General features: G+C 46.0%; 1 protein-coding gene and 3 long non-coding RNA genes across 4 annotated transcripts in view; all 4 read left to right on the forward strand.

Annotated features, from left to right (window-relative positions):
• LOC123282842 (rho GTPase-activating protein 20-like) overlaps window positions 1-7,058 on the forward strand; it is a gene marked incomplete at its 5' end in the record, with an annotated part of 29,827 nt that extends 22,769 nt beyond the window's left edge. Inside the window, 4 exons of the mRNA XM_070495772.1 lie at window positions 2,082-2,191; window positions 3,567-3,756; window positions 4,966-5,431; window positions 6,329-7,058. Coding sequence (XP_070351873.1) covers window positions 2,082-2,191; window positions 3,567-3,756; window positions 4,966-5,431; window positions 6,329-6,477 — 915 coding nt within the window. The remainder of the gene's footprint in view (window positions 1-2,081; window positions 2,192-3,566; window positions 3,757-4,965; window positions 5,432-6,328) is intronic.
• Window positions 7,059-7,176: 118 nt separating this feature from the next.
• Window positions 7,177-11,804, forward strand: LOC139041728 (uncharacterized). The gene is made up of 3 exons (XR_011497487.1): window positions 7,177-7,770; window positions 9,396-9,596; window positions 11,717-11,804. It is a non-coding gene; the product is annotated as an uncharacterized lncRNA (long non-coding RNA).
• A 993-nt stretch (window positions 11,805-12,797) lies between these two features.
• On the forward strand, window positions 12,798-14,806 carry LOC139041745 (uncharacterized). The gene is made up of 3 exons (XR_011497569.1): window positions 12,798-13,316; window positions 13,740-13,845; window positions 14,752-14,806. It is a non-coding gene; the product is annotated as an uncharacterized lncRNA (long non-coding RNA).
• A 2,717-nt stretch (window positions 14,807-17,523) lies between these two features.
• Window positions 17,524-21,331, forward strand: LOC139041660 (uncharacterized). Its single transcript, XR_011497227.1, has 3 exons — window positions 17,524-17,808; window positions 18,341-18,429; window positions 21,221-21,331. It is a non-coding gene; the product is annotated as an uncharacterized lncRNA (long non-coding RNA).
• The last annotated feature ends 3,080 nt before the right edge of the window (window positions 21,332-24,411 follow it).

Here is a 24,411-nt window from a genome sequence, read left to right on the forward strand (position 1 = left end):
TGAAAATTTGTTTGGAATTCTGAAAATTCAATAGATTTATACAAAAAAGGTTTTTAAATGATACCACTAAATCACAAATATCCAGTTATGTTTCTATGAAGGGAATCATAGAACAGGGAAAGAATTGACTCAATCCATCTTGGTATTTGTTAACAGCTGTAAAGAGGAATGTCATAAGTAGAAATGACTACAATAGGTTATTAAAATTCTCTTATAATCGAGATTCCATTTGGTCTTTCCTTGTTCCCTATGATTGTTCAGCTCTGTCATAAATAGGGACAGTTCAGAAGTGGCTTAGAGTCGACCACTGTGACACTGGGATGATTAGAAATATACTCTAGGCATGCAAATAGCAAGTTGAGTGTTGCCTTCTGTGAGGTGCCCACCTGGAACTGATTTTCCAGCAAGAGTTAGAGTTGCCCATCAGCAGAGTCTTGCCTATCTTTCTGTTATAAGTACACACTAGCAAGGGGGTGGCCACTCGTGGGTATAGTTCTTAGACATTCCTTAAGTTGACTGATCTTGGTGGGGAATCAGACTTTGCAACTTGGCTTTGATAATACCATGCCCAATGAACTGGGGTGTTGACCTAAACCAGAAATGAGTACATCATCAGGACCACATTGAGTTTGCCATTGAGCTGTCTAAAAACAGAGGTCCAGCAGTGAATACTCTTGGCATATTCTGCTCGGGTCATGTTCTGGCTTCACCACACTCAGCCTCACCAATGGGCTCCCACAGAACAGGGTTCAGGAAACAGAGAGGAGACACATGCTCCGAGTGCATGTAGTGTGGTACGCATGAGGCAAGGGCCCTCCTGCATGCTCCCAGACTCGAAGAGCCGGCCAGAGTTGGACTGCTTCCTCCCTCCAAATATATTGGAAGCACTCCATAGGAAACACGGTGAAAAGCACTAACTACCATGGCTAGCTACAATACCATGGGTACCACACACCAATCAACATAGTCAAAGTGAGAGGACTGGGACTCTGTCCGTTGGCTTCTCTGCTCTGTCCCCAGTGCTCACAATAGTGCCTGGTACTAACAGCAGCTCAATAGGGATTAGCATGAGTGAACCATCATTAGATTCTCATTAGGATAGTTGCCCTGAGGCACTTCTCGAGCAAGCCACCACTAAGAGAAGGCATGTGCTGCTGAGTGAGAACAATGGAAGCTAGGTGTGCTTGGAAGCTAGCAAGACAATGTGACAACTTCCCCTCAGTCTTGCACAAACATTAAAGCTTTGTAAATTTTAATAGGCCCAATTCTACGATGTTAAACTTGTTCCTCAGCCCTCTAAAGTGACAGATGTTCCAGGCCTCCACTTAGGAAGTGGACATTTGTGCGTCTGTAGCCCTGATACTCAGAGGCCTGAAGTTGCGATGTATCTAAGTTTTTAGTAAGTTTCTTCTTTTGGAAGGATCTGTATGTCCCACTAACAGACTGTAAGGGGTAACACATTGTTACCCAATGGGGATTTTAATATATTTCCAATGTCTGCTGCTTCCCAGTCTGCAGGATCAAACGTTCATACAGTTAAAACCAGGATGAATGAGGCTATTGTGACGCAGTGTTCTCCCAAGGAGCACACATACCTCAAGTCAGAAGGCTCAGTTCTCTCTTAATATGTGTGCGAGAGCACAAGGGTGTGCGCGTTTGGTTTGTTTCAGAACTTCTCTTGCTTGAGTTAAGAGCAAGCACTGAGTCTCAAACGGGGATGGGTATTTCTTCTCAAGAAACTAGCAGGATTGAGGATGACGTCTCACCGGACCTTGTCAGTTTCTACTAGTTTACTAAAATGGACACCAAGAGGAAGTTCCAGGTGATAGAAGGGGGCTTTCTCTTCGCTCCCACTGTGGCCCACTCTGCTTTGATGCTTCTAAGTTTTAGAAGTCCAAGCACCCACTTCAGGGTGTGCAGGTCAGTGGAGAGGTGGAGCTGAGCGCTGCATTGGTCACAGTGTGGGGAGCCTGAGAAGGAAGTGGGGACAGAAACTCAACTTTTCAACTCCATGTTTTCCCTGTAATTTGTCCAATATGTATTTGCCATAAGAATAATACTCTTCTTTTGATGTGTGTAAGGATTTTCTTCGAAACATCCCAGGGAGTGTCTTTACATCTGACCTCTATGCTAAATGGGTCAGTATAACTGATGGAGAGAACGAGGAGGAGAAAATCGCTGCCACTCAGAGGTAACGATGCCATGATTACTCTACTGGGGCACACCTCCAAAGTACAATCAACATACTCTTAGGAAAATATTAGCTTATACTTTACAGCTTTGTCCACTAAAATAATGACCAATGCCAAAGAGTTTGATTTGACCACTCCCACGGAGGCCAGTTCAAAAATAGTGGCATGCCTTACTGCTCTTATTGAGTTCTCGTTCTTCTCCTAGTCTTGTTAATAAGGAATCCTTGACCATTTTATACCTTCTGAATATGTTGTCGACGAAAATAATCCATAACCAATCAATAAATGAAAATTTGGGTGAGTTTATTCTGAGCTTAAATTTTAGGATTATAACCCGGGAGGTCTTTTCACAAAGGAACAGAGCACTCCAAAGAAGTGGGGGTACATAGGGTGGTTATATACCCTCAAAGAGGGTGTTTCACATGATTGAAATGTCCCTCCCACAATAGCCACAAGAGTGCCCTGTCGGCACAGCACTTGATGGACACAGCAGGTAGTGGGTCTGCTATCTCCAAGGGCGCAGCAGGAGGCAAGTCTATTGTCTCAAGCTGGGCGGTCACAGGTGAGCGCAGTAATCAGTTTCTAGCCTAAGGAAAGATGCTTAATCCTTAAGGAGACACCAACGTTGGCAGGGGGAGGGAAGTTGCACCTTTATCTCAAGGGCCTTTTGCTCTTGCCATAGGGAATCTCTAAAGCAGATATACAATGCATGCTCAATGGCCTCGGTCAGGCCCTTTTGGAAAGACAAGGTCAGGCCCGAATTAGGTTTACACCAAAATGGCTTCCTCATATATTCCAATATATCCTATTACTTGCCATTTTTATTTGACAATATGAAACTGAGAGCAGATGAAATCCTTTGGTCCAAGAGAGATGCTAAAGGACCAATCTGCCAGGGATATGGTCTTACCTTTGTCAAACACTTAACTAGCCAGAGAAGTTCTTATCTGGTTCAGGAACTGAACTCAATGAAACATTTTTGCCTGGAACTTTGCTGGGCTCTTACCCTGAGACAGTGTTCCTATATTGCTACCTTCAAAACAAAGGGAGCCTTTGAAATTTCATCGCTGTTTAATTTAATCAATGAGCTTTTGTGAACTTTAATTGAAGAGTTTCTGCAATGTTTCAGAGTTTTAAAATATATTTAGATTAAATTCGATGTTAATAAGATGTGCCCGAATGAGAACACGTTCTAGGCGTTTCAGGGAAATGTTTCAGGCAGCATGTTTGGGAGGGCCATTTCTGCATTCTCATGCATGTTCACTGGGCTTTGTGCCTGCTTTACAAAGAAGTCCTCTGCTCCCTTTCTCTGTATTTCCAACTTCCTGAGCAAAATGACGTGCTGTCTTTAAAGGTCCATTTTTGTGTCTTTAGGCTTTTGGATGAGCTGCCCAGAGCCAATGCAGAGCTCCTGCGCTATCTTTTTGGAGTGCTGCACAACATTCAGCAGCATTCGTCCGTCAATCAGATGACAGCTTACAACTTAGCCACCTGCATAGCCCCAAGCATTCTTTGTTTGCCCAATGCCTGCAGCGCAGAATTAGAAAGTGACATCACAAGAAAGGTAATGAAAGCTCTCATTTGCATGCCCTAGGGGTCAGAGTCCCCACTTGGAACCCAAAATGGACGGTGTTAACTCTGACAGACCAGTTTTTGAAAGTGTATCCATTGAGTGGCAGAGTCATTTATCCTCCTCTGTGGGGATGGGAAGGAGGGTTGTTAAGGGGGAACTGTGAGCAGTTGAGTCTCTCCTCCCTTCCTGTCCATGAGACTAAACTCTGGACCTACTGAACAGCAGAGAGAGGAGTGGCCAGATATGACAGAAAAGAACCTGGGCTTTGGAGTGTGACAAGCCAAGTTTCAACTCTCAACCTAATCACTGAGGGATGTGTAACCCTGGGCAAAGTTTCCAAGCCATGGTTTCTTCATCACACGATGGCGACAACACCCAGCTCCTCAGGTCATTACTGGCACATCCTAGGCAGCTTGGGCAATATGAGCACCCATGGCTCCACACACTTTGGCCTTCCTCTGCCAGCTGTGGCTCATTCAGAAAAATACTTGGCTACTATTTTGCCTCTGCTATAGGGTGAGGAAACTAGTAAAAGATTCCAGAATATCCTATCAGAGCTACAACATGCCCAATAAGATCATAGCTGTTTCCCAAGAGAGTTTCCCAGAAAGTAAGGGTGAGGCAGGCAATGCAAGAGGAGGGGCTGCAGCCAGACAAACTGAATGGTGTCTCTCCAGCTGCTTTCTTCCCTCACAAAAACCCACAGAAATCTCTGCTGCCCAAGTTTAAGCAGCACCTAAACTTACAAATGAATTTCACGTATCCGTGTCTATTGGGTGCTTTATAAATTTTCCTAAGATGCGATATGTCTATTATATCTCAACAAAACTGGAAAAAATGTTTAATGAAAATGAATAGATAAAATTTCATAAGAGACTATACATCTTCCCCCAAACATCCTATGTGGGTTACATTTTAAAATTGCCTTTGTTTTCAAGATGTAACCATTGATATAAAAATGTTAGCTTTTAAACTAGACCACAAATTATGCCTTTAGTCCACTGATGAAAAGTATTTTAAAACCTGTGCCCAAAGTACTCACGAAAGTATCACAGTTCCTTCTTAGAGAAAACTGGTTCTCTGAATTTTTCTTAGTATTCTTCCAAAATTTTTGTTAGAGCCAAGATTCATGTATGAAATGTGATTTATAACTATGCCATATTGAAAAGAACACCCCGTTTTTACCCTTTTGTGTTGCAGATTTCTCTTGTGCAATTTTTGATTGAGAATTGCCTCCAGATCTTTGGAGAAGACATTGCTTCCCTCCTGGGGGAGAGCTCCATGCATTGTGATGGCAGCGAGAAGGCTGCAGATCCTTCGACTGACTTTGGAGAAGACATTGCTTCCCTCCTGGGGGAGAGCTCCATGCATTGTGATGGCAGCGAGAAGGCTGCAGATCCTTCGACTGACTTCGGAGAAGACATTGCTTCCCTCCTGGGGGAGAGCTCCATGCATTGTGATGGCAGCGAGAAGGCTGCAGATCCTTCGACTGACTTCGGAGAAGACATTGCTTCCCTCCTGGGGGAGAGCTCCATGCATTGTGATGGCAGCGAGAAGGCTGCAGATCCTTCGACTGACCTCGGAGAAGACATTGCTTCCCTCCTGGGGGAGAGCTCCATGCATTGTGATGGCAGCGAGAAGGCTGCAGCTCCTTTGACTGACTTCGGTGAGAAACAGGCAGCGAGGCCGCCAGGGGTCATGGGAGATACCTAGACGGGGGATCCCAGAGCACATCCCAAGGGCAGTGATTCCCATCTGCTCCTCCTTCCACAGGCTGGCTCACAGGTCAGGCAGGGTTGCACACTGTTGTGAGACCAAAGAAAGAAGTCAAGGTCTCTGACTTCAAGAAGTTGCTGGTGCAGCTCGTAACAGCTTTAGGAGACATCATGGGATAATAGAGTGTCTGGGAAATTTTTCAAACAAAACTTCAAATCTATTATGTGTATAATAGATGTCCTCTTGTTGAAACCAGAGTGAGGGCCCCGAGGCGCTGCTGCTCAGTGGGCCCTGAAGCACCGAGGAATTCCAGTGCTCTTTGAAACAGATTAAGAGGAGCAGCATCATTGAGAAAAAAAGGAGCTGACTTGATGTCAGACAACCTTTCAGAGTACTGCAGACTCCTGTGCTACCATTTCCTGGCTGTTTGATCTTTGGCCAATTATTCTAGCTTGTTTTCAGTTTCTTCATCTCTAAACTGTAGGGGGTAATAATGTTTAAATCTTAGGAGTGTTGTAAAGATTAAGTAAGATAATGGATGTAAAATAAATTTGTGAAAAAGTATTTAAGAAGGCTAGTAGAAGTGCCCCTGATGCTAGAGCTGGTATTATTGGCGCCTCGCTAATCACAGCTAACGGGCAGGAGTCCATTCTAGAAGGTAGAGTTTAGATTCAGAACCTGGGGGCCTGTATCATGAGCCCCTTCCTATTTTTGACATTTCTTGGTTTCAGACATTTACCTCAATGCTCTGAGGAAGTCTTTAGGAAAATCCATTTCATCGCAATGAGATGAGTCTAGTATCTGAGAATATGCTTATACTAAGACAATCGTTGGTTTTTCATTTCAGGAGTGTCAACCAAGCAACCTGTTGAATCCAAGCCAGTGAGAGTGATAGTGACTTACATAAAGGCACAACTGCAGAATGATGCCGAGGCCCCACGTGGCGTGGGTCCACCCAGCTCCCTGTCTGCAATGCTTTCAGTCACTGAAGATTAGAGTCTCCATAATCATACTCGACCCTTTCCTTTCCTTTCCTTCCTGTAATATCCCACCAAGAACGCTTTCTCCAAAATTCTACTACCTCCGTTATGTTCTCATCACGTAGACACCAGTCAGCTAATGCCCCTGAAATCATTTTCAGCCCCTTGTAACAAAAAAGTGTGTGGGGGTGGTGAATTTCTAGAAAAATACAGGGTCAGAAAAGAAAAGTTTTCGTAGCTCCTGGGAATCACCTCAGGACTCAAGAACAGTAATTCCTGAGCTTGAAGATTCCAGTCCTCAGTCACCACAGGGTCAGTAGATTAGATGGAAGGATCCTCTCAGACATCTCAGGAAATAAGCTCCCAACGTGTCAGAGACCAATTTTCACAAAGTTAAACACATGAATCTCACACACTAGAGTCTAAACTTGAGTCCAAATGTTATTCAACTCATCTTACTGAGGAGACCAGTAAGGTGGTAAAGAATGTTTTTGAGTTTAGTACTTTTATGGGACCAAGCTGGGGCCAAAGAAGCAAATTTTCTTTGTTGGACATAAACAGTTAATGTTTTAAAGGGTAATCAATCTATAAGCTTTGAATTTATCTTCTCCTGTGACAAAAATCTACAAATTAACATTATTCTATTTTTATGACACACAGTGAAGGACATCCAGATTTGGACTCCTCCATCTTACACTTCCCATGTAAGGTTTCCTGGAGGGGAATCTGTCCTCCCTCTGTCAACTCTCTCACCCACCCTTCACTTCTCACCCTGCTGACATGTGGCCTCTCCCTGTCTTCCTTTCCAGCAGCCTCAGTAGATCACATTCAACCGATGACCAAGCCCCTCCACCTGACAAACCAAAGCACATCTTCTGGGATTCCTAAGGCACTTGCCCTGCCAGGGTCTCGTAATTCCTGAATTCTAATCTCATTTCCCTGGTAGTTCACTTCTCCCAGGTCATGTTGTTTATCTCCATCTTCCTCTGTTTATATCGTTTCATGGACTTTTCTACATCTTCGCCTAAACCCGAGGACTCTTCACGTCATTCCCAGGTGCCCTCAGCTCTCGTGTTGCCTCTGATTCCCTGCTCTCCTATCATCCCACCAACGCTCATCCCATCACAGACCCATGAGTGCAGCAGTGTCCTCTCTGGCCTCCCTGTCTCCAGTGGTGAAGTTGGGGAAGGATGGCCCCAAGTATGCCTCCCACCCTAATGTTCCTACTTCAGGGCAAGCTCCCTGAGCAGGGATGAGGCTGTCTAGCACAGCCTGGCATTCCACTGCCAACCACCAGACTCAACACCAGGTAGGTATTCAGTAAATATTTGCTATTGAAGACATACCCCTCACTATATAGGTCACGTGGTACTGCATCAGGATGAGGCCTGAACTGGGAGAGAGTCAGCTGTGCACATCTTCCTTTTTCTGCCCTGATCCTGAGAGCTGAGGGGGCATCAACCAGGGAGAGACCTGTGCATGGAATTCCTTCCTAAAGTGCACAGTATGGAAAGAGGGGGCAGTAACTTTGCAGTGGAGAAAACGGACAAGCACTACCTTAGCCAGGCGATCAAGGTCAACATCAACAGTCATACATCTAGTTAATAACAATGAACCTGTATAATTTCATCTGTTGTAACCAATATCCCCTATTGAGGTAAGATGCTAGTAATAGCAAATCAGAACAGAGGTGTATGGGAACTCTCTGTGCTGTCTTTCTTAAATTTTCTATCAATCTCAAAACTGTTCTAAAAAGTAAAGTCTATCTTTTAAAGAGTTCCCATTAAGTATAGATGAAAAATGGTATCTTGGGTTTTCTTTAATTGGAAATGCTTTGTTTACTAATGCAGGGAAGTCTGTCCACATTTGGGTTGGCTACTTACATTTGTTCTTCTGTGGATTGCTGATTGTCATGTGCCCCTAAGGTTTATGGTTATCTGTTATGTGACATTAGTGTAGTCATAGCTCACTGACACAGTCTCATGAACTACCAGAGTCCGAGGAAGTATTAACTGCCTGCTTTTCATTATCCAAATACCCATTTTACTGATGAAGAAATGGAGATTCAGAGAGGCTGAAAAATTGAACCAAGTCCACATTTAGTGTCACACCTAGACCTTGAACTCATATCTGTCTGACTCCAGAATTCCATAAACACCACACTATACTGGGAAGTACCAAGTGTGTGACATTGGCAGGAGGAGGGGGGGATCCTGACAGCTGGCTGGGTGTCCAGTGACAAACTTTAATTCTGTATTTTAATGAAGTGATGACACCCCAACGGAGGGCACCATCCAGGCAAACTAGAAGTATGTAGGAAGTCCCTGAGTGGCTGCTGTGAGAAATGGCTCATGAGGGCAATGAGCTTTGTGTCCCAAGCAGAGGGACTAGAGTAGGTCACTCCAGACCTACTGAGAACAGCAAAATGGATCCTCTGTAGTCGCCCTCAGAAGAAATGCAACTTTCAGGGGCCAGCAGGGGACACAATCTCATGTCATACATCATCATAATTTAATGTTGGCACTGAAAACTGAAGCCAGGAAGGGGTATTGCCTCTCCTCAGAATTCTTAAACAGCATCCAAGCTGTGGGGGACCCCATTCACCAGCACTTGCTTGTCAGGTCTTGACCTCAAGAAATTGGGCAGAAATCCAAAGGCTCTCGACTCAAGGGATGGGATTTGACCTCTGGCTTGGCTGCCTGTCTTGTACAACCTTGAGCAAATCAATTCACCACTGGGGTCCTTGCTTTGTTCATATCAAAACAGGAACCACTGCCCTACTGACCTCATAGAATTTTCCAGCAGATGAATAATAGTACTGATGGCTAACAGTTACTGCACAGTCACTACAGACCGGTATTTTGCAGGCATCATCGCATTTAATACTCACGGCAATCATGCTGGCCACGTACTTATGTTACCCTTATTTTATAGATTGGAAAACAGCTCCAGAGGAAGGATATCGTTTGAGGTCACCCGGTTTGTGAAGATGAAGTCAGAATTTAGAGCCCATGTTGTTCACCGATGAGTTATGTCACTAACCACGTTCCAAAGTGATGCTAGATGGAAAGAATGCTGGTGCTTCAGAGTCCTGGGGCAACCTTGAGAAGCTGCAGAGGAGTGGATGACCACAAGGTGGGGCTTGGTATTTATCACTGGGTGGATATGCAAGCTGAGGGGGTTTGGAGAAGAAAGATGCAGAGAGAAATGAGCTTGACTGGGGAAAACGAGCAGAGAGGGAGAAGAGAGAGTTGGGGCAGCTGCCAAAAGGAATGGAAATCTAGGAAGACAGAGCTACTCGAAGGGGATTTTGAAGAAGCTTTGCTCTCAGGTGTACTTTGTGATAGCTATTCTCTGGCCTCCACTAAACCTTCAGGAAAATCCCTACTTTTCCTCAATGCCTTTAGAGGTGGATCCAGGGTTACTCATTGTACTGCTCATGGATGGCAGTGCTTCATTTTCATATTCCCACCTGCCTCAATACTTGTTATCCTACTGTTTCAAGATAGGAAAACCAACTCCTATCATAACCCCTAATGGGTTCTATCTGGTATCTCCTACGGGACTTAAGGGTAGTAATACTCTACAAAAATCAGTTGGTTTTCTAATTAACAACAAAGAACAAGATTAAGAGGATATTAGGAAAGCAGTTCCATTTCAAAAAGCATCAAAAATAATAAAATAGAAAAGGCTGTAAACTGAAAAATACAAACATTACTGAAAAAAACGAATTTAAATAAGTGAAAGGGCAGCCATGTTCACGGACTGGATGACAATACTGCACAGGTATCCATCAATACCACCCACAGCGATCTCCACATTCAATGCCATCTCATTCAGTGCTCACCTCCCTCAGGTCAATCCACAACGTCTCCTGCTCTTCCCTGTGGTTCCTTGGTTGGGAAAGTGCTGGATAAACATCTGTTCTTTTGGATTCAGATCCTAGACACCTACCACTTAATAATTCCATGGAGCTCTTAAAAAAATCTTGATTAGGGCCCAGTACCTTACAGTCACAGGCTATGAGAGTTTTTAGTACAGCAATGGGAGAAGAGCCCTAACATAGGGAGGAGGTTCCATTGTAGTAACGTTCCTGTTCTATCGGCCCTCACACTGAGTAAAACTACAGAACTTGATTAAAAATATATTAGCTACATCAAACAGTCATATAAAGTAAGGAATTTATATTTATTTTAAACTAATATGCGTATTATAAAATTACATATAAAAACATAAATATATGTAATGTATTATATGGAGAGAACTTCGTATGTAAAATGCATTATAATGTATGAAATGCTACATATTGCATATTATGTGTTACATGTTGCATCTTATATATGTTGTATATTATATGTTACATATAGAGAGAGAGAAAAAGAAGAGAGGATGTAGGGCAATTTCATTTTCTGATTCTAGGAAAATAATGAAACCCAAACCATCAGGAACGGTATCACTTGAGCAGAGCATAGGTGCAAGTACCATCCGTGTTATATGCAGAAACATTCACCTTGACCCCAGGGGGCATCTGGGCTGAGACTAGATGACTGAAATCTCTGGGCGATGGTGAACACAGAATTGGGGGACAGCAGATATGAAGACGCACTGAGCCACATGCCAGACGCCCCAAGCGCAGACAGAGCTTGTGAGCTTCTAGCGGTGGAGACTTGACACACTGCGGGAGAGGAAAATGAAGTTACTGGACCCACTGAAACGGGACTCATTGATCCTCTAGCCCATGGTGGGCAGTGTGCATCAGCGTGGTCCTTCAGACGTAAACAGCACAGCCCAGGGAAAGCTCTGACCTGGGTCAAGCAGCATCACCCAACAGCCACCAGGGGGAGCTCCTCCCTGCACTTTCCTGCTCTGTGAAGGGCCCCTGAGCCCCGGGTTCTTCTCCCATATCCAGCTTCCCAATCCCTCCATTCACCACTGGCTCCACACCTTCCCTATAGGAAGGAATGATTCTGACCCATGATGCCTTGAGAGTGTCTGAGACAGTTTCTGGGGTTGGGTGAGGGCTCCCTGCAGAGGTCGGGGGTCCTGGCTCATTACTATGGCCTCCCAACTTATTCGTGATGGAATATATAATAAATGCGTTAGCTCTAAAAATGTCCTAATTTTAGTAGCTATTTATAAGTAGTATGTCATTAGTCATTTATTTCTATATTTTACAGTGACTTATGAAAGCTGATATTATTTGTGTTTTTCAGATAATTCAATTATTTTTTCTAATTCTTCCTTTTCCTCTTAAGTTTTAGATGCTCCTTCTCTTCAAATTTCGTGCTCATCAAAGTACATATTTTTCTGCACTGTATCAAAGAATCCTTTTTTTAATAGAAGACACAGAATAATTCAGTATGGACCTTTGTCTGAGGTGAGTTGGGGCTCTCAAATACAGATGACGGGAAAGGAAACAATAACCCTGCACATTTTATGAAACGATGTGCTAGCAATCCTGGAATGAACATAAAATCATATTTGATTTCACGCTGTGAGAATGCCAATGTGGTGGTTAAATTGCAAAGATTACTGGAGAAGTTTTGTCTTCCTCCTGCTCCTCTCTAATTCCAAATCCCCTCAGCTGCTCTGCCCGTTCCTTCTGCCCCAGATAGCACTGCTGAGGGAAAAGGGCGTTTAAAATGCTGCATAACGTTCACACCAACTCGGTCAGACTCATTTCAGTGTCATTCTTTACATAATACGATAAATAATATTCTTCTCATGATTCATTCCAGAGACATTGACGAACTCCACACAATGAAATGCCTAGACAGACAGTAACATAGGGACACAGGAAGTTCTAATTTGCAGTCTCCTGTACAACTAAGACTGAACAAATGTCACAGAGGATGGGAATGACCTTGGTGGTGGTCAATAGGGGGACTGCCTTATAACCATTTATTAAGCTCTGCCCGTATTTTGGTGCATATTTTCAAATTTATTTTGCGTATATTTTTAAAGCATTTGTAATATATAAATATTGTTTTATGTAAAAACCCCAACAGAACCTGTCTCAGACCTGGTCAGTATCAGGATTCAAGTTACTGGGAGTTGTTCACTTGGTGAATTTAGAAAATCAGATGGCAGTTATTTGTTCTCTGGCCAGAGTTTCATTTGTCATCTGAGAGAGAGAGGCTGCATGGGGCTCACTCCATTTGGCCCAAACAGAAGTCTTCAGTCTCTTGTCAAATAAATGTCTTTATGTTGTTGCATATGCAAAATACCCTTCTCTTTTCAGGCTGAGTAATATTTCTTGGCATTATCTTTATCTATTCATCTGTCGATGGACACTAAGCTGTTTCCATATCTTGGCTCTTGTGAAAAAGGCTGCAGTCAACACAAGAATGCAGATGTCTCTTTGAGATTCTGATGTCAATTCTGGTGGATATATACCCCAAAGTGGGATCGCTGGATTGTGCTGAGTGAAATAAGCCAGTCACAGAAGGACAAATATTGTGTGATTCCACTTATGCGAGCTATCTGAAACGGTTCAACTCACTATAGTTGACAACACTGCATTGTGTCATTGAAATTTGCGAAGAGAGAACTTAAATATGCTCGCAAGAAAAAGAAAGAGAAGAAAAGAGAAACCTGTGTGGTGACGGATATGTTATTTATCCTGATGAGGGGAATCCTTTTGCAATGTATCAAATCATGTCATTGTAAAGAGATAACACGTTTATTTGGCAGTGATGCCCTATTAAAACTGGAAAAATTCCCCCCAAACCAAAAAAGAAGAAAAAAATGTCAAACTCACAGAAACAGAGGAGAATGATGATTGCCAGGAGCTGGGGGAAGAGGAAAGAGGGAGCTGCTGTCCGACAGGCACAAAGTTTCAGTCGTGCAAGATGAGTAAGTTCTAGAGAGCTGCTCACAGCCCTGTGCCCAGAGTTCCTGGTACTGCAGTGTGCGCTTATGACTTGGTTAAGTGGGCCGACCATAGGGTAAGGGTTCTTACCACAATAAAAAAAAAAACTGGGCAATTTCTGGTGATCACAAAATGCTTAGAGTATATAACTGAAGGAGTAGTACATGAAATATCAAACTTCAAAATTAGATAATTTCGAAGAAATGAAAACTAGAATTGTTTGACATTGAAAGAATTAATATCTCACTAAATGTATTCTCTGAAAAAGATGTACAGTGTTTATAAATGCAGCGTTGAGAGGATCTGACTGGGTGACATTTTAATAAACTACTTGACGTTTAGTGGATACTCAATAAATGTTCGTTCTCCTTTCATTTCTGGTAACTTTGGACCCAATTCCTTCCCAGAGGCATCAGAAGAGATCACATCCATGTGCTTAGAGAACGTCACGTGTGCTCTGCGTCCTCCACGTAGGCAGGGCGGGATGGCTGAAGTGGGCTGGAGTCCCCACAGGTAGGTGTGTCCCTGATCAAACCTTAGCACATCAGGTTCTAGTAAAATAGTTTCTCCTTAGAGCAGACTTTTTAAGAACAGAATGCTCTAGCATATTTCAAAATTGTTCATTTTTTCTTTCCTCTGTGAGAAGCACAATATTTTTTTCTCAGACATTCACTGTAAGAAGCAGGTCCAGCTGCTGGAGGCAAAACTCACAAAAGTTTGGGCCCCTGTGACCAGGTCCTCCTGGAGTTTTAACTCTCTGAGGGTCCACACTTGTCCACACTGGGCCTCCTGCAGATTGTCCATTACAGGTTAGGCTTCCCTGCCCCAGCACTGGTCCCCTTGGGGGCTCAGTTGTGATTCTCTGCGTTCACCTGTGAGTCTCCCCAATCTGGGGGCGGCAATTTGCCCTATGACCTCACTGCTCTTATGAACCTAAGAACAGCTGGAGCCTTTTCAGTTTGTTCAGCTGTTTAGTGTTTGGGGATGGAGTGGAGACTTCCAGGCTCCTAACATCATGGACCAGAAGCCAGAAGTCAAGCCAACACCTTATTTGTTTTATTTATAGCTCTTCTAATTAATACGGACTGGACATATAATAAAGGGTCCATATTTGAAATGCATAATTTGATACCTTTTGACAATTTATACCCCTTTGAAAACATCAGCACAATCAAGAGAGTGAACATTTCCACCCTGGCACAGTGCTTGTCCTAGGCTGTGCTGCTGGCACTTCCTGCCCCAGCAGTGGCAGGCTCTAATCTGGGCAGTGCTCTGCCCTGCTTGGGTGTCCAAAGGCCTGGCCACTGGGTGGGTGCCTCCAGTCCGGAAGTGTTGAGCCTGGTGCCTGGACCACCCAAAAAGAAATGGTCCTAGTTCCTGAGAGCAGGGGTCTGATTCGGTCCTCTCTTCTCTCCCCAGGTGGCTGGAGATGCTCATGTTCTATCCCAGGACCAACAAACAGAACCAGAAGAAGCAGAAAGTTGAGCCACCCACGCCACAGGTAGGCAGTGGGTTTGCCAGTTGGTGTCCACTTTGTGGTTTCAGAGATGAGGAGCTGGGGCAAAGCGAGAGTACCCCAGAAGATTCAAGGGCTTCAGGACCCAGCCTAAAATTAGGGGTGAGGGAAGGATTCAGGTCAGGGCTGAGGTGGTCACCAGCCCTGAATGTTGTCTCCATCCTTCCAGTGGTCTGTGGGCTACAATCTGCATGCTCCTCTTCAAGCCACAGGGCAGGACCCACTACAGGGATAGGGTGGCCTGCTTGTGTGGTCTGGGGCTGCCCCAGGAGGCTTCCAGCCAGGGGGCAGGTGCTGAGAAGCAGTAGCAGAGCGTGTGTCTCTTCCCCTGGCTGTCCTTCCAGCTGCTGGGAAGCAAAGAGCATGCCAGGAGGGGTTGCTGGCTGCACACACTCCTCGTGCGCCACAGTCCAAGGAAGGACTCAGCTCGGTTCCACTTTCTACACAGAGATGCTCTTGCAGAGAGCAGGCTGAGAAAGGGGAGCCAAGTGAAGGGCAATTCGGGGACCCCACTCTTGCTCTGGGGCCTTGACCATAAATGGAAAAAATTGGTGCTGGTCTTGATTTTTGTGCCCCTGCTCTGACTCCCATGTGACCAGAGTGGGAGGTGGCTGGGGTGGTCCCACCAGGTCCAGTCCTTCCCCAAAGACCCCTCTCCTCTTCCTTCTCTTCCCCAGCCAGTGTCCAGGGGCTCAGGGCACCAGGAAAGGTTCTGAGCCTCAGTGAACTGATTTGCAAAATGGGCTTGTTTTGATCCGGTTATAGGATTATTTGTGAGCTTGAAAGGAGGTCTTGGGCCCAGTGTGGGTGCTCAGTAAATGTTATTCCTTTCCTCTGCGCTCAGGCTTCACTGTTACCAAGTGTTCTTGCCTGATCGAGCCTCGCAGTAACCCTGAGAACGAGCAGAGTGGAGATTGGGGGTCCCTTGGGCATCTTGCAAGGCCCAGAGCCTGGCAGAGGTCCAGGCATAGCAGAACATGGCTACCCCCAGGGTTCAGCAGTCCTTCCTGGTGCTCTCTCCTTCACTGAGTGGCAGAGATCAGCCTGGGTGGAACTGGGTCCCCCTTCTCCTCTACGCCCCCCGGGTCTCCCCTGGATTTGCCTGCCCTGGGCTGCTGCACAAACCCTCCTACTAGTAGAGTGCAGCTCTGGGCCTGCTCTCAGCTGATGGTCATTGTCTGCCCTCTGTCTACCCTCCCCAAGGAGTCCTAGGCTAGCATCCTCTGGAAGGTAGTGTCCCTGGCAAAATCAAATGGGAGTTGTTCCTGGAGACTGAACAGCTTCCTGCTGGGGAACAGCAGACACACATGCAAATCCCCCAAAGCTGGCTGGTTTGAGAGAAAAAACTCCCAGGCAGAATAACAGAGTTCAGGGTTACGCTGCGTTTCCATAGTAATACCTTGGAAATAGTGCCGTAGCAGACCTCCTGCCTCCAAATAAGGCAACTACACGTGCAGAAGACACGCTCGGCCCAGACCAGGGAATTTGATGGTGCTCCTGCTCCCTAGCCGTTCCCTCCCCTGTGACGTCCCCTCCCCCAAATAATGCTGGCCTTGGCCAAGCTTCACCTTTTCTGTTGGTAGCAGGAGCCACGTGATCACAGGGTGGGAAGAGCCCCCACTTCCCTGAGGGTCTGTTAGAGCCCAGGCAGTCTGGGGTCCCAGCCTCTTCCACTCAACCCCTCCCAAGCCCCAGCAGAAGCCAACCAGGCAGAGTCTCTTTTCCTTTGCCCCTTGCTCCTCAGAGCATCACCTTGAGGCTGCTGGTTTCTGGAAGCTGTGAACTTTCATCAGGGCCACGCTGCTGTGAGTCAGTCTCATGGGGTGAGGTGGGGCCTTTCCAGAGGAGAGCTGCTGATCTCTGAGAAAGCCTCCCTTCCTCAGCCTGATGCCGGAGTCCTTCTAGTGCACCAGAGGAAGCTGAGGGGGAAGTCTAAAGCCTTTGGGGCCCCCGTAAAGGCAAGAACCCAAGACCCCATACCTGGCCTCTGTCTCCATGGCCTGGGAGTTTCAGATCAAACCAATGGGGAGCTGCTACACCCCATTCCAGGCCAGAACCCTCCTTCTCATTTGGTTCCTGCTCAGTTTCTGTGCCCAGGAAGTAGAAAGAAAGGCTGTCGATGAAACCCCTTCCAGAGAGGTTCCATGGAGGTGATGGAGGCCGCTTGGCCCGGGCCTACCTTCCTACCCTATTTCCTCTTTCCTCTTGCTTTGAAAACCCTTTCTGAGTAGCCAGATAAATAGCACAGACTTCATTATAGCATTGACATCCCTGAGCAGTGCCGCTGTCCTGGCCACACAGGGACATAGAAAACCTGGTGCCTCCACTCCTTCCTTGTGCACAGGCACTCAGGGTCTCTGTCGGCATGAGCTCCAGCATCCCTCTCCGCCACAGTGGTGACAGTGTGCGGAGCGGTAGCAGTGCCATGTGGCCCTGGCCTGACCTGTGAGGCATCTTACTTTCCACATACCTGCTTTGGAGAAGAGAAGCAACTTTCCCTAGAGACCAGGCTTCCTCCCATCACCCACCCAGCCCCTCTCCTGGAAGCCAGCATGGCTTTTCTGCTGCCAGACTGTCCTTCAGTCCCCGCTGACTTGATCAGGCTTTGGCTGCTGTTCATGGCCCCATTCTCTGGGAAGAGTCCTCCAGAAGCAGGGAACGTGGGGAGGGATCTGGGGATGCAGCCAGCCCTGCACAGGTTGGGGGGCCCTTGGTGTGGGAAATGCATGCATTTCCCTTGCATTTGAGGCCTGGAATTTCCTCTGCCTCTTGCAAAAATTAAGCATAGATCTACCATATGATCCAACTATCCCACTGCTGGGTATTTATCCAAAGAACTTGAAAGCACAACGGCATAAAGATACATGCACTGCTATGTTCATTGCAGCATTATACACAATAGCCAAGACATGGAAGCAACCTAGGTGCCCATCAAGGGACAAATGGATAAAGAAGATGTGGTATGTATACACAATGGAATACTACTCAGCCATAAGAAATGATGAAATCCGGCCATTTGTGACAACATGGGTGGTCCTTGAGGGTATTATGCTGAGTGAAATTAGTCGGAGGGAGAAAGTCAAATACCGTATGAAATCACTCAGAAGATAAAAATAACGACAAACAAATACCTAGCAACAGAGATTGGATTGGTGGTTCCCAGAGGGGAATCGGGGCTGGAGCAGGGCAAAAGGAGTGATTAGGTTCACATGTGAGGGGGTGGACTATAATTCATTTTTGTGTGTTGAACATGATGCAGTCTACACAGAATTTGAAATATATCATGATGTACATCTGAAAGCTATATAATGTTATAATCCAATGTTACTGCAACTAAAATGATAAAAAATAAAAACATAAATTAAATTTTTTTTTAAATAATGAAAATTTGCTACCAAAACAACACAGTAATGATTCATAGAGGCAACATATTAAGAGGATACCAAAAGTGCAAATGGAATATTTACCACATATATATTTTTTTATTCCTAGACTGTGCTTTGTGACCTGCCTTTGCCTGGAGGAGTCACACCTTGCATGCTGATAACAATTCTGGGCACAGTGAAGCGCAATGCAAACAGGTGAACAGCAAGATTAGCAAGTCTGTCGTATTTGCTGATTGGTTTAGAATTTTTAAAACTACACATTTAGAATCTTGGCTATACCACAGTACGGGATTATCCCATAAATCAATATGTATTCCCAATACGGGGACAACGTTTCCCTCACTGAATCTTAAACCAGAAGAATCAAGAATAAAACAGAGTCCTACTTTCTGAGGACAAAGAGGAAGAGCAGGAAACCCATTCTGTTGGTGTTTCCTGGCAGTGAAAGCCTTAGAGCTCAAGGAAACGTGGAGCTTTTGTAATGTGATGCCTGGCCGTCTCTCCACCTCTGAGCCATACATTGTGTAAAAAACCAAGCATGCACATTATGTCTACATGTCCATCAAAAACAAGGTGTGAAAACAAAAAGACCCCACTGGACATTGTTCCGAGTTGGTCTGAGCGCTTGAAAGTGATGCCGCTCTGTCCTGATGTGCATACAAACCTCCCCGCAGTTGTGCAGGTCACAGTGCAGTCTCGGACCTTGCGAGCTCAGCTGCCATTTCTATCTTCATAGTGGGGGCAACAGCAGGGTCACAGATTCCTATGGTGTTAGCCTGGTCTACAGCTGACAAGTGGCAGGATGGAGAACCCCAGTTTTCTGAGCAGACTCTATATACTTAGAAGATTTGAACAGATCCCTCAAGTTACAAGACTTCCTCAAAATAAATCAACCTTTGCCATTGGAACTGGTTTGACTGAGGTGAGCTAGGATGGGGTAAGATTGGAGCTAACAGGTAAATCCGTGCTGATCCATGGCTGCCCTGGGATGCCTGGGCCTGGTGATCACCACTGGTTATACCTACGTGTAAAACAAGAAGGCTAAGGATATCCTGAAGCTGTCCAGTACGCCCATCCCTGAGGTCAGTGGTGCCACTAAAGCTACTGCAGCCATTAATTCATCTGTGTTTCTGGGTCTTATGACCAGGACACAAAAGGCACAAAGTCAAGCTATGCACACAGGTTTATTCAATAATTTGCAAACAGACTCCATGAGTGTCTGTCACCTTTTTCCTGGTGAATCAAAGGGAGCCACCTCCTCTGTTAGCAGGAGATAGACTCAGCTCTGATCTGATCATTTTACATCCAAATGGCCCACTCACTCCAACCTCCAGCCAGCTTCCTCTGGTTCTGCATGAAGGTCACCACCCTAAGCCAACTGCTACTTCCACACAGCCTGTACAGCTTCTGATGGCACAGTTCTTCCCTGCACAATAAAGCTTGCCTCACAGCAAAGTACAAAACATATATACCCTCTGCCTATGTCCCCGTCCATCTTTCCTCCCAACATAAGGTAGGACCCAGCACACCTTACCCTGTGCACACAGCACTCATGATTTGTTAATATCTGCTCTCCTCCCTGTATGACCCCTCTCATGCAGGACCACACTGATATACATATCTTTGCTTTATTTAGGGTTATTGCATTGGAAAATTTAGCTCCAGGAACACTAGAGATGCAGACTGACACTGCGGCCACTCAGAACTAATTCTGGTTGAAGTGGTTAAGGTGGTCTAAACTGAAAAAATTATTGCTTGGTCCTGCAAATTCTATGTGAGGAATTACAAGAAAAAAAGAACACTGAAGGCAGTAGAGATGACAGTATCTTGCTTTTCACTGCAGAGGAAATATAGGCATTGGATTTTCAGTCAAATACAAATTCTATTGCCATTGGCTATCTTGGTCTTTTCCCTGTGAATTAATCATTGGAAGACACAGTGTGGTGTATGTGTTCATTACTGGGTGAATCAAAACATACAGAGAATCATTGTTAAAAGGTCTAGAGTGCAGACGTTGCTTTAAAACCAGAGCACATGCTGATTCTGTCAGTGCTCTATGGGGTTCGCTGAGACACTGAGGGAAAGAGTTAGTGATTCGACAGCCAGGACTTGTGTTTGCCTTGACATCCAAGTGCAGGAACTGGGGTCAAAAAGCCAAGCAGCACTTTCGTGGGGTTGGCCCCGTGGCCGAGGGGTTAGGTTCTTGCACTCCGCTGCATGCGGCCCAGTGTTTCGTTGGAGCGAGTTCTGGGCGCGGACATGGCACTGCTCATCGAGCCACGCTGGGGCAGTGTCCCACATGCCACAACTGGAGGGACCCACGGCTAAGAGTATACAGCTATGTACTGGGGGGCTTTGGGGAGAAAAAGGAAAAAATAAAATCTTTGAAGAAGAAAAAAAAAAAGCCAAGCAGCACTTTCATTAGTTCCACTTGACATCATGGAATGTTTACCACATTTATTGTCACGACTTTACAACTTAGCATCGGAATACTGAACTTTAACGATGTTGTCTAGCTCTTGCTGTGTCAGGACTTGGCTTTTGGTTAACTATGAGGAAGCCGAGTATTTGAAAGCTCTTATTTGCCATTAATAGGGATTAAAAGCAGGCTGGCAGGGCAGGAAGGAGGTAACCGTTATTCTCTGCAAAGTAAAGCATAAAGTGCCCTCAAAGTGGCCCGAAAACCTCTGTGAGAAAACCTTGAAGACCTTTCATGGGTAGAGGTGGTAAAGAGGGAATGACAGCTGACTAGAATGATGTGACCAAGACAACGAGGCAAAAAACTCAGCACGTTGTCTTGCTTCCTGTCAGATGCTCATGTATTACATCCAGTCCTTGGCCCAGTGTACCGTCAGTGTGATTTCTGTTTAGAAAATTGTCAGGTATTTATACAATGATTTGCTCTTTAGAAAATTGCATGTTCTTCACTTGATACAAATGCACAGCTTGAATCATTTTACTAACTCTGGTCTTTGGTTTAAAACAGGCTTGCTTGAGATTTCAAGAGAGGGCATGATGTCGCCTTCCACTGTAACCCGCGCTTCAGTAAGAACAACAGGGGAGCCATTGTTTGCATTACAAAGCTGGATAATATCTGGGGAAAGGAAGAAAGACAGGCAGATTTCCCCTTTGAAAGTTGTAAACCAAAGTAAGTTATTGCTACTATGAGATATTGAAAATGTCTGTTGCTCATGGGACTCGCTCTAAACCACAATGCCCTTGAAATGAATTTTCATCAGCTCTCCTGAGACACCTAACTAGGACATCTCCTCCACATCCCAGGGGACCAGGCACTGCAGGCTGGAACAGGGCAGGAGCGCTGACCACAGGACCTTGGCACATGTCAGGATTTGGAGATGGCTCTTTAAGGAGGTGAAATGAGGTCCTGATGCAACGGGACTGGGGTCCTTATGAGAAGAGGAGACACAGATGCAGAGGAGCAGCCCCGTGAGGACGGAGGCAGAGATGGGAGGGAGGCGGCCACCAGCCCAGGGTCCCTGGAGCCCCAGACACTGGAAGAGGCCGGAGGGACCCTCCCGTGGAGCCTCCAGAGGGAGCACAGCCCTGCAACCCTTGACCTCAGACTCTGGGCTCCAGGATGGGGTAGGACGGATCCCTGGGGTTCAAGCCCCTGAACGGCCCTTCACCTGGAACTCTCCGGACCTGCACTCTGCCTCACCCATCCAATCCCGTTTTGCAGACTTGGCCACCCCTCAGCCTGATTCCCAGCCCCCGAGCGGCCCAGGCAGCCCAGACAGGGCAGGCCAACGACCTGGGTGGGGGGACCGGAGGCAACTGCCCCCCAATAACGATTCCCCTAAACCCCATCTTCCCTCTGGCATCTGATACGCAGACGCCCTCGGCTAGCACCCCATTCCTTTATATCCAGGCCGATGACACCCGGCCCCCCCCAGGGCTCCCCGGCCGAGCGCTCGGTGTCCGGGGGTGATTAACGCCCAGCTTGCTGCGTGAAAGATGTGAGTCCTGACTCGGTTGGGGGCCAAGCGGCCCCAATTAACACAGCAGTGGCTTTCATGTTCACCTCAATTAAGCCGGCTGCCATTTCCTGAGTCGTTTCCCGGGCAGCGTCCCGCGGTGTCAGCCACACATCAAAGGGCCTCGCGGGCCACGCAGCAGGTGACACTCATTTGCACACTGACCCAGGCAGGCAGGGGCTGGGGGTGCTCTGCGAGGGACCCGGAGCTGGTTGGGGTGAAGGGTCATGGGGTCGGGTCCTCCAGGGAGGGTCCCTCCTGCCTCTTCTGCTCATCAAACCATGTGAGGCAGCATCTTGCATACAAAATGCAGGAAAACGGGCATGGATGTGAGTTCAGGGCCACTTCCTCAGAAAAAACTGATCTCTGATTCAAAGGATGACTCGGGTCTTGAGTCAGAGGCCGCTTCCCCCTTTGATGAGCCTGGTGGTGGGGAGGTCACAGGGCATGGTGGGCACTGCCTCCTTCCACCTCTGAGGTCCGACCACTGTCCTTCAGAAGCGCAGGACCTGACTGACCCAAATCACCCATCACAAACCGACTCCCAGACAGCATTGCCTCCCAACCTCAAAACCACCATCAAAAGGGCACAGTCGGTCCCCACATTTGCTTGTCTCCTTCCCCGTGCAAAAACCGACGCTCCATCCTCGGTGCCGAAAGCACAAAAACAGATGCCTGCATCCTGGGACGGTGATCTAGCCGCTGTTTGCAGGAGGAATAAATGAGACCAAAAACGAATGGGCAAAATACAGTCCATCTGTGCAGTGGAATATTATGCAGCCATGAAAAAGGAGCCCATGTCCAAATCTCCTTCCTTTTCATGGCTGCGTAATATTCCCTCCACAATGGACTGTGTGCTGTTCCTCCATTTATGCAGCTGTGGACACTTGTGGCATTTGATGCATCTGATTTTTATAAGTCGGTCTATTAACCTGAGCCGCTTCCTGTCCATTTTCCTTTCTCCAGGGGCTCAGTATTTATTCCCAGGCCACGTGACCCTGGGGCATCATGTCCCTGGGCAGCATTGACGGCTGTCAACCCTGCAGAGAGGCCCCCCCGTCCTGCTGTTTGCACACATCCCCACCCACCTCACCCCCATCTCCACACAGAGCTCGCCTGTCAGATGCAGCAGGCGATGCAAAAAAAATCCGGCACAAAGTGGATTTTTCATTTCTCAGGAATACTTGGGAAATGACTAGAAGGAAACACTAGCAAAAATTAGCAAGAGTGACAAGGCAATGGTAATGAGCACGCTGTCTTTCAAAAGAAGAAATCATTCAAAATATTTCTTTATCAGAGTCGCAAACACAATCATGTCCTCTGGTACAATAAAATCACTTTAAAGATATATTCCAGCACCCTGCTCCATTCCATCCCATTTCCCGTATATATTCTCTATCAGTGCACATCACACTGTATATACATATTCCAGCACCCTGCTCCATTCCATCCCATTTCCTGCATCTATTCTCTATCAGTGCACATCACACTATATATATATATTCCAGCACCCTGCTCCATTCCATCCCATTTCCTGCATATATTCTCTATCAGTGCACATCACACTATATATATATATATATTCCAGCACCCTGCTCCATTCCATCCCATTTCCTGCATATATTCTCTATCAGTGCACATCACACTATATATATATATATATATATATATATTCCAGCACCCTGCTCCATTACATCCCATTTCCCGTATATATTCTCTATCAGTGCACATCACACTGTACATACATATTCCAGCACCCTGCTCCATTCCATCCCATTTCCTGCATCTATTCTCTATCAGTGCACATCACACTTTATGTTTACTCATGAGATCTAAACTTCGTGTACAAAATACTCATCACCCTGAATAAGAGAGCATGCAAGACGGCACAATCAAGCACACAGACTCAGCACGCTCTTCACAGTCTACTTTCCTTCAGAAGGTGGGCAAGTTCCTTTCCCTCCAGCTCTCATTTTTCTCCTCTGCCAATATTTATTCATCCACCAGATCCTAGTTACTGTCCAAAAAAATTTATCAGCAGTTCTCTATATTTTAGATACCAGACTTCCCTCTGACGTACTAATGGCAAGCATTACCCCATTCCATTGACTTTCTTTTTATCTTTGTTTTCTTTGATGTAAATGTTTCTTATTTCCATATATATAGGATTTGAATTTTTCTA

Source organism: Equus asinus, chromosome 23 (genome assembly GCF_041296235.1).
Source record: "Equus asinus isolate D_3611 breed Donkey chromosome 23, EquAss-T2T_v2, whole genome shotgun sequence".
Taxonomy (NCBI): Eukaryota; Metazoa; Chordata; class Mammalia; order Perissodactyla; family Equidae; genus Equus; species Equus asinus.